General features: G+C 35.6%; 3 protein-coding genes across 6 annotated transcripts; all 3 read left to right on the top strand.

Annotated features, from left to right (window-relative positions):
- Nucleotides 1-154: 154 nt before the first annotated feature.
- LOC105130855 (cotton fiber protein) lies at nt 155-2,725 on the top strand. Its single transcript, XM_011033552.1, has one exon. It carries the CDS (start codon nt 157-159, stop codon nt 2,509-2,511), a length of 2,355 nt encoding a protein of 784 aa, XP_011031854.1. The 5' UTR covers nt 155-156; the 3' UTR covers nt 2,512-2,725.
- Nucleotides 2,726-5,877: 3,152 nt separating this feature from the next.
- LOC105130861 (putative dual specificity protein phosphatase DSP8) lies at nt 5,878-8,748 on the top strand. 2 transcript variants are annotated; one of them, XR_843325.1, is made up of 7 exons: nt 5,878-6,347; nt 6,441-6,563; nt 6,844-6,937; nt 7,127-7,209; nt 7,299-7,388; nt 7,904-8,528; nt 8,607-8,748. XR_843325.1 is itself a non-coding variant. In XM_011033564.1 (6 exons), the coding sequence occupies exons 1-6, from the start codon at nt 6,162-6,164 to the stop codon at nt 8,285-8,287; spliced, it is 960 nt and encodes a 319-aa protein (XP_011031866.1). In that variant the 5' UTR covers nt 5,878-6,161; the 3' UTR covers nt 8,288-8,748. The 2 variants fall into 2 exon arrangements, 1 of the variants encoding a protein (XP_011031866.1); XM_011033564.1 differs by having other exon boundaries at nt 7,904-8,748.
- An 887-nt stretch (nt 8,749-9,635) lies between these two features.
- Nucleotides 9,636-12,994, top strand: LOC105130870 (FKBP-like peptidyl-prolyl cis-trans isomerase family protein). Of its 3 annotated transcripts, none has more exons than XM_011033580.1 (7): nt 9,636-9,765; nt 10,801-10,891; nt 10,976-11,193; nt 11,288-11,397; nt 11,619-11,727; nt 11,888-11,964; nt 12,641-12,994. In XM_011033580.1, exons 1-7 carry the CDS (start codon nt 9,711-9,713, stop codon nt 12,758-12,760), a joined length of 780 nt encoding a protein of 259 aa, XP_011031882.1. In that variant the 5' UTR covers nt 9,636-9,710; the 3' UTR covers nt 12,761-12,994. The 3 variants fall into 3 exon arrangements, with proteins under 3 accessions (XP_011031882.1, XP_011031892.1, XP_011031901.1); XM_011033590.1 differs by having other exon boundaries at nt 10,801-10,887; nt 10,975-11,193; XM_011033599.1 differs by lacking the exon at nt 9,636-9,765 and having other exon boundaries at nt 11,056-11,193.
- The last annotated feature ends 982 nt before the right edge of the window (nt 12,995-13,976 follow it).

Below are 13,976 nucleotides of genomic sequence, written 5' to 3' on the forward strand. Positions count from 1 at the left end.
TAAATTTATTCTGTATTTAACTTTTTCGACACGTAAACCGGATTTTACCTTAATCCGGTTTTAAAACGATAGTTTTGGCCGTTGCCTTGCCTCAACCCAAAACAATGGAAGGAAAGAAAAGGACAACCCCGTAATTTAGTACAAACGGTCACAATAATGACACTTTTGAATTCGCCTCTTCCTTTCTTCTCATCACGGACCTCACTCCATGTTCTCCTTCCTTTCCTTCAAATTCTTCCTTCCTTCACCTCCTCTTTTCCCCATTCCCACACTCACCAAACAACAGAAAAAAACCTTGTTCCTCCATCAATGGCAGATCCAGTCTCATACTCCAAGCCCCATTTCCCACTCAAGGAGCTTCACAACTCTAAGCCCGTCACCAAAATTAATAAGTCGTCGTCGTCGTCATCTTTCACTAGTCGCGTTCTCTGTAAGTCTCTCTTTTTTGTGCTCTTTCTTGTTCTTATTCCACTATTTCCTTCACAAGCTCCTGAATTTATCAGTCACTCTACTATTTTCACCAAATTCTGGGACCTTGCTCACCTTCTTTTCATTGGCCTAGCTGTATGTTATGGCTTGTTTAGTAGTAGAAATGTTGAAGATTTTGACTTTGAACCACCATCCCACTACTCCGATGATTCACAATCATCTTATGTCTCTAGAATTTTTCATTTTTCTCCAATTTTTGAAGATGGGTCTGAAAATTTGTCTGGGTTTGATGACAAAAATGTGTACCAGAATTGGGACTCACAGTATTATAGAGGTGAGTCAATGGTTAATGATACCACTGGTCTTGAACTGAACAAAATTGGACAACGGTACTACAGGGGTGAGTCTATGGTTGATGTTGCTAATGGTAATGAACGAAACGAGGGTGGATCTGCAGATGCTGAAAATGGCTTTGAAAATTCATTTGAGAATGGTGAGAGTAATGTGGTTCAATCTTGGAATTCCCAGTATTTCCAACTTGAATCAACAGTTGTAGTGTCTCAACCAAACTATTCACTCGATGAATATGGTAATCGAGGACAAGCAAATGGTTACAGGCCACTAGGATTGCCAGTTAGGAGTTTAAATCCGAGGGTTAGGAATCTGGATAGTCCTCAATTTAGTAATGGAAGCGAGTCTGGTACAAGCTTCTCGGGCTCGGGCTCGGCTGATGGTTCTGGAAGGAGTGTAAAGGAGAATGATTTTGGTGATATGGGTCCTACGAACTTAGAGGGGATGCTTGATGAAACAGTAGCCTTACCTTCCCAAATTCCATGGCGTCCGAGATTTGAGATAAGGGAAATTAGAGAGAAAGTGGGTTCTTCTGCTGGAGGTTATTCACATTTTAGGCCTCTCTCAGTGGATGAAACACAGTTCGAGTCTCTCAAATCGCAGTCTTTCATATCCACAACATCTTTGTCATCTCAAGGGAATCCAGGTCCACAACATTTCGATCCTTCACATTTTAGACCTCTCTCGGTTGATGGAACTCAATTCGAGTCTCTCAAGTTGCAATCTTTCAGATCCACAACATCTTTGTCATCTCAAGGGAATCCAGGTCCGCAACACCTTGGTCCTTCACATTTTAGACCTCTCTCAGCTGATGAAGCTCAATTCGAGTCTCTCAAGTCACAATCTTTCAGGTCCACAACATCGTTGTCATCCCAAGGGAGTTTAGCATCTTATTCACCAACCACGCTCTCGCCCTCACGTTCCGTTTCTTCTGAAATGCCAAACTCTGAAACTGAAGAATTAGGGGAAGACAAGAGTTACCGTGCTTCTTATCCTCCTGCTTCTCAACCACCAACAACCAGGAAGGCTGATGCTCCATTGAATGCATTTCATTTGAGGAGATATAGTAGTGGCTCTTTATTCCAAAAGGATTCCCGGAGAAGCTTGAAGGATGAGTTGAAGGATTTGAAAGGGAAAAGAAATGAGGATACAATGGGTAGTAGAGAGGCGGGGCAGGATTCTTTGAGATCAGATCAGAGACCTGCAACACCTGTTAAAATCTCATCACTAAAGGGAAAATCTGTTAGGACTATCAGAGCCAGCCGATATGCTGCAGAGACAATAAAAGCTGGAGAGATGAGTAGAAACCACATTGATGACAAGGTTGGAAAAATATGCAATGAAGCTCAGACAGTAAACATGGGAAAGGATGAAATGGAGAGAGGGCATGATAATATGTTAATTGGCGCCGATAAAAAGAACTCTGATACTCAGCATCACATGTCAAAGCCAACCCTTTCGAAGTATAAGAAGAAAGAAAATGAAGTAATTTCAGAGAGTGTTACTGTGGAGTCCACAGAAGACTCAGAAAGCGAGAATGATATCTCTCGAGTGAGTTCAGATGAAGATTCTGCTCCGGCCATCAACAATGACGCAGGAGACTACTCTAGTGAGGTTGATAAGAAAGCTGGTGAATTTATAGCCAAGTTCAGGGAGCAGATCAGGCTTCAGAAAGTAGCATCTAGTGAGAGATCAAAGGGCAAGCGCATGAATGGTACTTATGTTAGGTGAAAGATAAGCCTATACTGCTCCCAGATAGCTAACAACATGGAGACTAAGTTGGTTATTATTCATTTTTTAGATGGTTTTCCTTCTATTATCCATATTACTCTGTGTTCTAAATCTACTATTGTAGATACTATATACAGTTCTCTTGGAATTGTGAAGTATGAGCACCCACCACTTGATAACACAATTGAAGATTTCAGGTCTTGGTCTGATAGAATTCTTCAACCTTCTAGCTATCCTGCATTACTTTGACATCTATTACACTCGTAGTATCTCCTTAATAATTAACACACGCCATTCTCATGCCTGCCTTTGTGTTTGGTTTTGCATCATTTACCGTGCTTTGAAAAGTAGAGAACATGATTGAGATTCTCAGCAAATGGTGTTGTGTCTGCTATGCTTGCTGCGTGTACATATTAGTTATCTCATGTTAGAAGGATGGCTCTGAAAGGGTTTATGATCATCTAGTGTTGTTTAAGCATAGACTGTGACAAATGAGATTAGGGTTTCTGTGAAGTTACCTAGAACCTTAGCATTTCTTGTCTGACCGGGGAATATGTCACATTAAACATTATAGAGTGTTTGAGAGTATGATAGTGATTATTATTTAATATGTTTTTTTTATTAGAAATGCATTAAAATATTTTTTTTATTTTTTAAAAATTATTTTAAATATTAATACATTAAAATGATTTGAAAATATAAAAAATAATTTTAAATGAAAAATATTCCAAATTTTCATGGAATGCTATTTAAAAAGCAATTTCATTAGATGCCTACGACTTGAAGCTTATCTCAGATTTATTGAAGGAAGAAATATGATTTTTAGATAGTATTTTATATTATAATAGTAGTTTTTTAAAGTTTTTTTTTATTTAGAAATACATCAAAATAATATTTTTAAATTTATTTTTAATATATATATATATATTATTCTTGTTTTAAATTATATATATATATATATATATATATTATATATATATATTTTGTAAAAGACGTGGCTCGCAGATAAAATAAAAGGGCTCTTAATCAGTTTTTGAAATAATATTTTACCGAGCAAGGTATGGAAGCTGTTGACAAGGCCTACTATTTTGAAATATTCAAGGAACATGATTCCTTTGTCTGTTAAAAGACATGTTCAATACTAAATTATACTTTTCTGCATCTATGTGTGGTAATTTACACTTTTGAAATATCCTTCTGAAGTTATCCGTGAATAAAAAATCTGTTGCTATGTTTTTCAGTTGAAGGCTTGCTTGAACATTATCTGTTGCCAGAGTGATTTGTCTTAAAACAATTCCTGCGGTTAATAAATTAACCAAAGATTTGATAACATGAAAGCAGATCAGTCTATTTAAACATCAAAGGGAAATTCTTTCTGTTTTCTGCTAGCAAGTTTTGCATCAGAATGAGATCAGCATTCATGAAAAGTGATCATAACTTGTGCAGGACTTTCTAATTCTGATTGTTCATACAATAATTATTCTCCACTTGTTTTTTATAGAGCTACCCCAGATGAAAGAAAAAAGATCAGCATATAGTTACACTCATGCTTGCAGGTATTACTTTTAAGCAATTCTTTGATCGTAAACATGAAGAATCAAATATAAAACATAGTAACATCATGATTTTCATTTTTAAATAATTATTTAGAGAAAGCTTATCTTGATCTATGGCAAGCCTTTTAAAGGATTTAAATCATGGATTTAATTTGACGAAGAAAACTATTTTTCTCTTATAACCCTCAATTGTTTTACACTTGTTTTTTATGGAATAAAAACTTGTGTGTATATATATTTAGTTATGAGATAGAGCGCGTATCAATTTTCTTGATAGACTCTTTGTATATCAGTCATTAAATAGTCAATTATCTCCATATATGAGCAGCTAGCATGTGAGGCATAAAACTTAAAAGCCATGCCTATGTTCATCAAGACTTGAACATTGCGTAGGACATGATCATAAGCACAACCACTCATAACTTTTGTTGCACTCGTTCTACGTTAAGTAAAGCCCCCACATCTTGTCAACTAACTCAACTAAATTCGTTCCAGTCGTCGTTGAGTTTCCCCCTTCAAATTCTTGGTAGTTGGTGCCTAGTGTAAGTGAATTTTATAGTCTCATGGGAAGCATATTCATGTGCATAGGATTCTGTCCCACAACTATTTCCTCGAGTCTGATTGTGACTTACGAACCATGTTTTAAAGTCGGACCTGATCGTGCCCCGTGGGTGGGGGGCAGAATAGGAGCTCGCAGGAGTAATGGTTCTTGGAAGAATGTTTGGACTTCCAATTTTATGAAGCGTTGGGGAGGAAGAAGACCATGGAAAAGGTTGCAGTCCCGCAGTTGCAGAGATGCATACCCAGAACTTCCATCAAGCGCTTAAAAGTTGTGGCTATGTGGATATGATGGCTGCAAACCAGTGTTTGATGATGTTAAGATATTTTTATGCTATAATATATATTTAACTTTTGGAGAAAAACCTCGAAAGCTTTTTTTTTTTTTGGTATAAAAAAGCCAAAAACCTTTGTTTGTAAAACAGGCTTAAAAGTGACAATATAACCTTTTTTTCAGAATTATATATATATATATAATACAAGCAAAACACAATATTTTTCCATGGTAAAATAAGATACGGAGAATAAGATATGGTAAGATAAGATTTCGATATTGAAAATGCAAATACATGAATGAGTAAACACTAGTCATATTTTGATTTGCGCTAGAAACTATATTTGATTTAAAAAATCATCAAATTGATATTTTTTTTATTGTTTCTAATAATTTTAATTTGCTAATATAAAAATCTAAAAAAATTATTATTTTAAAATATTTTTAAAAATAAAAATACTTTAAAAAAAATTATACACAACAATATAAATCACATGCTAAAAACTTAAAAGGTACGGATTCAAGGTTTATTCAATTTATTAATTTTTTTAAATTTGAATCTCAGGATCAAATATACCATACAAATATAAAAATGCATTGCTCTTTAACAACATTCAAAAAATGATTTTATCTTATATATATATATATATATATCTGATTTGATGATATTCGTAATAAGTGGAATAAAAAATTATAGTAAAAGAAAAAATTAGAAACAACCAATAACACGCACCTTCACAACAAGAACTTTAGTTTACCAATAAAAATAATCGCATAAATTAAGAGTGTCTGGAAATAAAATAGGAAATAAAAACTCTTCTAAGAATAAAATATGGTAAATCCTTTGACTAATCATTTGAAATAAAAGAGAGGCTAAAGAGACGACGACGTTTTGATGACGGGTCAAGAAAGGAAATGCAGTCGTCATTACACAACTGTTCCTCCTACTTTGAAACAGAAAAATTCCAAATCTAGAAAACGGGGAGAGAGAGAGAGAGAGAGAGAGAGAGAGAGAGGAAGAGTCAAAAATAAACAAGGCAAGGGCAGCTTACCTTTCGCTTTCCATTGTTTGCTGAGAAAAAAGGCAATCCAATCCACACACCCAAAAAAAAAAAAAAAGAAATTAGAAATTTCTTCAAGGAGATCCTCTCCTTCCTCCTCAAATCAACCATGAAATCAACCATTCGATTCTCAATTTCGTCTTCTTGTAATCCGTAGGAGGTTATTTCTACTTGTTTCTTTTCTTTTAGGGTTTTGTGAAGATGTATATCGAAGAAATAAAGGGAGGAGATCAAGATGACAATTCATGCAGAAACGTTGTCGTTTTGGACGCGAAGAGAGTCTTTGTAGGTGCTGGAGCTCGTGCTCTCTTTTACCCTACACTTTTGTACAATGTTTTGAGAAATAAGATTCAGTCCGAGTTTCGTTGGTGGGATAGAGTCGATCAGGTATGAAATAAATTATTTTATTTTATTTTATTTTATTCAGCCTTAGTTGATGAATACTGACTGACTGAGTAAATTGTTTTTGGTTATTTTCAGTTTATATTGTTAGGAGCGGTTCCATTTCCGACAGATGTTCCACGATTGAAGACATTAGGTGTGTCTGGAGTGGTTACATTGAATGAATCATACGAGACTTTGGTTCCTACATCACTATATCATGTGAGTTTCTAAGTTCGGTTTCTGGATGTTGTTATACACAGGTGTCGATGAATGTTTAGCAAATTATTTGAAGCTACTCCTGTTTATGCAATTATTATTGTTATCGGAGAAATTATTTGCTTAAATGGACAGTGCTTCCTCTAAAAGCCAACCGATTTCGCAAATTGTTGTGTCTTAATTGTTGAAAAAAGAGGGGAAAAGAGTTTGTCTTTGTTCTTTTCACTTGGCTATGCCTGAGTGTTGAAATAGCACTTATGTTCGCTGTTGATTTGTTTTTTAGGCTCATGATATTGATCATTTGGTCATTCCGACAAGAGACTATCTGTTTGCTCCTTTGTTTAGTGATATATGCCAAGCTGTGGATTTCATACATGGTAAGTATCTTCTTAAAGTTCATTTGCTGGCCTTTTATTGTTCCTTTCACGCCGTTTATCTCTTTTGCAGTCAACATGGTATTGCTGTTGTGTTTTTGTTTTGCTTCCCCTTACCAGAGAGAGTCATTAATAACTGTGTTTATTTGATATTAACGTTCCATTTCCTTATTTTTGTTGTGCTTTATGAAGAAAATGCCTCTCTTGGGAAGACAACATATGTTCATTGCAAGGCTGGTAGGGGGCGCAGTACAACCATTGTTCTCTGTTACCTAGTATGTATAAATTCAAACTGGACTTATCGAATGTCTTAATTTTATTATGCCTTATTTTTACCTGCTTGAGATTTTCTGTTTCTTGACAGGTGGAACACAGGCACATGACGCCCAAATCTGCGTACGAGCATGTGAGATCTATTAGGCCTAGGGTACTTTTGGCCTCTTCTCAATGGCAGGTATTGCTGATATAAGTTTCATGGGTGCATCCATCATTTAAATTCAATTGAACCCTTCTATGGATTTGCAACAAGCAAAGAAAAACACACGCTACACACACACACACACACACACACACACACTGAGGAATCTGGACTCAGAAGAGCATGCTCTTACAAGCTTCACTCCAGCTCAAATGACTTGGATTGAGCGGAAGACAAGAATTTATGATTAATGAACATGAATCTGGACCAAGAAGAGCATGTTTTTAAAAGCTTCACTCCAGTTCAAATGACTTGGATTGAGCGGAAGGCAAGAATTTATGATTAATGAACTGTACTCTGTTACTAACTTATACTTTAACTTTGTGCCTATTTTGATCATGGAACTAACAGTATTAACTGTTGATCTGTCATTTTCTTTTCATTATTTACAAGTACAATCATCATTTTATTGGATTGAAGATACCTTTTATTTTCATTCTATAATGCTTGGGCTTCTGCTAAAATCATTCCATGTTAACTCCTGTATACAGGCTGTTCAAGACTACTATCTTCTCAAGGTAAAAAAAATTAGTATCCCTGGCTGTATGATAATTCAAAAAGCATTAGATCTTCCAACCGAAGAGGATCGAAAACAGGACACCGCAGCTTTTGATGATGGATCTGCTGTGCTGGTAACAGAATCTGACCTTGATGGATACGATGCTACTTGTGCCTTTGGTGTTGTGGGTAATGACATGTTGAGGGAGCCAAGCCTGGCTTGCAAGGTTCAGTTTGCTAGTCAGGCTGCTATCTCCAGACTTTCATGCTTGTGGCTTGGGTACCAACCCGACCAGAAATCCTCAACAAAGAAACTTGAAAGCTCCATCAGGGCTAGTCAGTTGAGTAGCATTACTGTGGACATTCGGGTCTGTTGAGATATCAATACCTACCTAGAGTTAATTTAAAGAGTTTCGGCGGGAGTGTTAATTTAAGAGTTTCAGCGGGAGTGTAATTTAGGAGTTTCATTTTTTTGTATCCTTTTATCCTAGAACACAACATAAGTGAATAAATGACAGATACAGCTTCCTCCTTTGTTTTCCTCCCTGTTTTGATTTTTCCTAGCTTGAGAGTCTTGTGCAAAGCGGAGGGCACGAAGAAGAGTACAGCATCCCTTTGTTGTTCTGCCTGATACATCTACTACTGCAAGATGGGCTCTTTCATTCTTTCCAGGCACAAAGAAATGGCTGGTGATAGTGGTCACAGGTACCGTTTCTTGCATGGAGTCTGAATGCTGGTTCAAGATTGTAAACGTACATGATCAAACATGCTTTTTCTTCGAGCAAATTTGATCTGTCTCACAACTTTTGTTCACATTTTAAAATCTGTGAACTTGATACTTCTAGCCTTGCAAATGCACAGTTGGTATGGATTGTCCGATGCTTCTCCAGACCCCGCTCTCCATCTATGAATTGGGGCCTGTGACGAAAAGGCTTGGTGAATAGTTTTGTTATCGAATGAGTGTGAATTCTGATAAAATTATTTCGATGATCCAGTCCTTGTCTATGTATAAGATCAGATCCGAACTAAAACCATTCTAAGAGATCTAAGAGATCTGGTGGTGAAGAGTTGGGATTTGGGAATGCTTTGAAGAAAATGTTTGATGAATCAGAAGATTAAGCATCTTTGGAGTCTGTATTTAGAAGTAGTCTTAACTTTATTATTTTTTTATTTTTTTTCAAAAATAGCATGTTTTGAAAATAAATTGGATTGTTTACTTATTTTATTTGAGTTAAGTGGAGTATATCAAAATAATATTTTTTATTTGTTATAAATTATTTTTAATATTAATATATTAAAATAATCTAAAAACATAAAAAAAATATTAATTTGAAATAAAGAAAAATATAAAAAAAATTAAATTTTTTTAAAAATAAATTTAAAATATAAAAAAAAATATACTCTTATAAGGCAAAAGGGAAGATTGAGTCTTTTACTTGTGGATTTCTAAGATTGAATTTTAAATACTCATGGAAATTTATTTCGAAAGATTTACTTTAACGTGCAAACACAAAAGGAAAAGGAAAGAAAGATTAAAACATAAATAATTTGACATGACAATAAACATTAAACGGTATGGCAATTGGCAAGTTAGTGAAGGCGATTTTTTGTTTTCAATATTGCAATATTCGACTATATAAAGGTACCGTTGACAAAGCCTAATAAATATTTTTGCTATGAAAACTAGTTTTCAAAAAAAGACGTGAGAGTTTGCTTAAAAAAAAAAGATAGAACAAAACATGAGATAACACCACGAAGAGGTTTTAACAGAAAAGGCCCATCCAGTGCTTCACAAAAGCCATGCTGACAGCAGCATCATCGTTCTATCCTCTCCTGTCTAAGCCATCTTCTCCTCGTAAGTCTGCTTCTCTTTCTCCCTCTCTCTGCTCCTGCAAGTGCCTTGTGTTTATGTTTTCTGGGTATCTCTCAATTCCCCCCTCTCTCAAGCATGGTTATTGTCCTCCTCTTAGTAGAACAAAGTCGAATGATATAATTTTGTTTGTGCTTATAACATCTACGGATGAACTTTGCTAGCTCCTTCTTCTTTTTTGATGAATCCCATGCAAGCTGATGCTTAAATTTCCTTGCGATACTAATTTTACCATGTTGGTCTTAGCTTCCTAGTCTTCTTGTGTTAATACACTAGCATTAAGTAGGTGGGGAGAAAGTGAGACTTGTGGTGGGTGCTAATGTGAATTATTGTGTTGGGTGCTAATGTGCTTGTTGTTGTGGTGGGGAATGCTTATTCCTCAAACGTGGAAGTGAAACTTCATTGTGTTGGGTGCTAATGTGCTTGTTGTGGTGGGGAATGCTTATTCTTCAAACGTGGAAGTGAAACTTGTAATTGGTGCTAGTGTGAAGTGATTTATACGTCTTAATTTGGAAATAATTGGATGTGAGATATGATATCAATCTAAAAGCATTTTATGTTATTTTTATGTTATTAAATGAGATCTCAATAATATAATTTTATATTAATCTCTAAAATACTCTTTAAAATTAAAGTTTTTTAAGTTTAAAACTTGAAAAACCTCACCATTTACTTGTGCTTATTGATTTAATTAATTAGAATGGAACAATAAGGTTTGAATTTGTAATTTTTCATCATTAAGGATTTAAAATTATATTAAAAAACCATTTTAATTTAAAAATTAAAATTTTTAGATGAACTGTTAAGAATGTTTTTATATTACCTTTTCTAATAGTAATAACATATGTGGAAACCAAGAAGTTTCATTTCATTTATAATAATCTGAGGCTACAATGTTGGAATATTTAATAATTTATAGTTTCCTTTTGCCCCTCGGCAACCATACAAGTCCGGAATTGATTTGATTTTTTCCGTATTCTTGTATCGATATAGTTTTTGCTTATGTGAGCTTTGTGGCAGACATAAACCTTATACCATGTCCTGCTTTGGGAGATCTCTTTTCTTTGAAGAAGCGAATGGTACGGTGTTGTCACAACTTGCATGATGATGGGTGAGTGGATAATAATATTTCCTTGATTGTTCTTATTTTTTAACGTATGTTTGTTTCCTATAATCAACAGTATATATATGCCAGAATGCAGGATGGACATGTAGTATTATGTCATGAAGAGAAATTGAGGCGTAGGTTCCTCCTTTTCTTTTCTTTCTCATCAGGCTTGCTTTCAACTTATCCTTCTTATGGAAAGACAAAGAGCAAGAACCCATATGACGAAAGACGCTTGCTGGAACAAAACAAGCGGATCCAGAGAGAGAACAATGTACCTGAAGACTTCCCAAGTTTTATCAGAGAAGGTGCGTGCTTGTGAAAATGCGACAATTTTATTTTTCATTAGGTTTATGTACAACTCGTGGAATCGATTTCTAATGTTTGGGGAATGTTATTCAGGTTTTGAGGTTAAGGTAGTAGCACCAGAGAATTATGTAAAGCGTGACTCAGGGCTTATATACCGGGATTTTGAAGTTGGTGAAGGTGATTGCCCAAAGGATGGCCAACAGGTTTTCTTTCATTTACTTTGAAAGTCACGCTTTCCTGATTTTTTATGTGGATTTGAGATATGTCAACCATTTATAAGACAAGCTAGAATAGTTTCTGATGAATGTCCTACCATTACAGCTGAAATTGATTAATAATCTCAAGATATCAACACTTCATGAATGATACATCTATAAAAATTTTGTTCAGTGTTGAGCTGCAAGTCACTCTTGAAACTTTGCAGGTGACTTTCCACTATGTTGGCTATAATGAGTCAGGTCGTCGCATTGACAGCACCTACTTACAGGGTTCTCCTGCGAAAATCCGCATGGGCACTAATGCATTGATTCCAGGTGAAAAGACAACATCCAGAATTTACAACAATCTCTTGGGTCTTCTATCTCGACTATCAATAAAGCTTCCTCATAGTCCTCCCAGCACCTGCTTGTCTTCTTATCACTTCGAACTAAAAATTGTACACAATAAAGGTAGTTAACATGGGAATTTATGCAGGCTTTGAGGAAGGAATTCGAGACATGAGACCTGGGGGTAAGAGGAGGATAATCGTTCCTCCAGAACTTGGGCCACCGGTTAGTTTCTTAAATTGCCTGCCTCTCTATTTGCATAATTCAGCACCTCTTCATCCAACACCACCCCACCCTCCCCCCTTTCCTTGATCATTATTTCTTCCTTTTTATTGATCATATGTGTCTGTGTCCTGTGGAAATAGTAGTTTAAGGATAAAATAGTAAAAGAAAAGGTAAGAAAAGAAAACCTAAATGCGACACTCATGATGCTTCTATTCTCATTCCTTCCTTTGAAGCTGAGGCTAAATACTCCCATAAAATGCCATATCCCCTTTTACTCTTTTCATGATTGCTTCACGTGCATGTGAACTGCCTATGTAGTATGGTCAGTAACAGTTGTGTCAAAAACTCCACAAACTATTATTTTCCTGGAATTTTTAGAACATTTCTCAGTAAAACAAATAAAAGAAATTGAGTACCAGTATTATCATTCCTTCATTCAAAAAGGAAAGGAAGAAGAAATGAAGATATTTGATGATTAATGGGGGGAAAACTGAATTCGCTCTTGACATTGGATGCTATTCAGTTATGCACATCCAAACTTGTTGCCAACTATCCAGACCATGGGTGCTTCCCGGGATAATATAAATTTTACAGTCATTTCCTTCTCAAGTTCTAAATCTTCATGCTCTGATTCTTTATTTAAAAGAATTTGTTGATTCCCTCATCCTTTGTACAGGTTGGACCTTCCACTTTTTTCAGCTCAAAACAGTTCGAAGTTTTTGATGTGGAACTTCTCAACGTTAAGGACTGTCAAAGGAGGACTATAGGATTTTACTCTGATGTTGTGTGCAACTGACAGGCTTTGTGAAGCCTTAAAAAGACAATGTTGTTGGAACATTATCACACTAAAAGTATGTCATGCTGTGTGGATTTTTACCTTGTCTAAGAAAGACTAAATTAGAATTTAGCATTAGAGCATGTAGGAATTTGTTTTCATATGATGACTGTAGAGTTTCAACAATTTTCAGGAAAATCATTATTTACTATTTGATAATTGAAGTTTTGTAAACCTTTAGGATATTTTCTTGGATGATAAATGGGTTTGGTTCTCATGTTGTCATCTCTGATTTGAAACCAAAAAGAAGATGTGAGAAAGTTTTCTCGTTAACGCTCCAGCTTGAATGTGGTTTCATCGTGATAAATTAGGCTCGGGAATATCCTAGCTCTTGAAAATAAAGTTTTATTCGGTAGGTTTTCCTATATTCTTCGAATTCTTCTATATTATAGGTTTCAGACTACAGCTTGGAGTTGGTTTTCCTGTTTCTATTAGCACCTTTTTTCTCCCTAGTGTCAACCAAATCTTGAAGTCAGCATGAGTAGGGCAATGGAGAAAGATGCCACAGGCAGGAAGGAGGAGGAGGACTTCGGCACCTGGTCACTCTCTTTTCTAATGATAAGTATAACAAGGAACACCCAAGTGCTGGTTAAATTGTGCAATAACAAGAAGCTTCTTGCACATTCACATCATATGGTAGTGTAGTTGGCAGTGGAGTGGCTTTATCCCAGTTGCCGGTTTCACGCCTATGCTTTATTAGGTGATGACATTGTTATCGTGGGTTGCTTCTGAGTTCGACACTGAAACATGTTTTTGGAAAATGTCAGTGACGTTGACAGTGGAAAAAACTGGGAAAGGCGATGAGAAAGCTCGAACAATTAACAGAGAAGGGTTCATCAGCAAGATATTCCTCCGTGGGGATTCTGTTATTGTTATCCTTAGGAATCAGAGACTGGCAAGATGTTTTTTTCTACATGAAGAATAAGGAAAAGAAAGAAAGAAAGGAAAACAAGTGTTGACAGTGGAAAAAACTGGGAAAGGCGAGGAGGAAGCTCTAACAATTAACAGAGAAAGGTTCATCAGTAAGATATTCTTCCGTGGGGATTCTCTTATTGTTATCCTTAGGAATCAGAGACTCGCAAGATGTTTTTTTGCATGTAATTCCTCTACATGAAGAATAAGGAAAAGAAAGGAGAGGAAAACAAGCAGGTTTTCTATGTTTTAGTTTTCCTACTCA

Source organism: Populus euphratica, unplaced genomic scaffold (genome assembly GCF_000495115.2).
Source record: "Populus euphratica unplaced genomic scaffold, PopEup_1.0 scaffold2.1, whole genome shotgun sequence".
NCBI classification, from domain to species: domain Eukaryota; kingdom Viridiplantae; phylum Streptophyta; class Magnoliopsida; order Malpighiales; family Salicaceae; genus Populus; species Populus euphratica.

Excerpts from the sequence above, each read along its gene's own strand:
- LOC105130870 (XM_011033580.1), top strand. The coding sequence starts at position 9,711 with ATGCTGACAGCAGCATCATCGTTCTATCCTCTCCTGTCTAAGCCATCT. Across the intron at positions 11,398-11,618 it reads GCCCAAAGGATGGCCAACAG|GTGACTTTCCACTATGTTGG; the intron begins GTTTTCTTTCAT and ends GAAACTTTGCAG. Across the intron at positions 11,728-11,887 it reads CACTAATGCATTGATTCCAG|GCTTTGAGGAAGGAATTCGA; the intron begins GTGAAAAGACAA and ends GAATTTATGCAG.
- LOC105130855 (XM_011033552.1), top strand. The coding sequence starts at position 157 with ATGACACTTTTGAATTCGCCTCTTCCTTTCTTCTCATCACGGACCTCA.
- LOC105130861 (XM_011033564.1), top strand. The coding sequence starts at position 6,162 with ATGTATATCGAAGAAATAAAGGGAGGAGATCAAGATGACAATTCATGC. Across the intron at positions 6,564-6,843 it reads TTCCTACATCACTATATCAT|GCTCATGATATTGATCATTT; the intron begins GTGAGTTTCTAA and ends TTTGTTTTTTAG. Across the intron at positions 6,938-7,126 it reads AGCTGTGGATTTCATACATG|AAAATGCCTCTCTTGGGAAG; the intron begins GTAAGTATCTTC and ends TGCTTTATGAAG.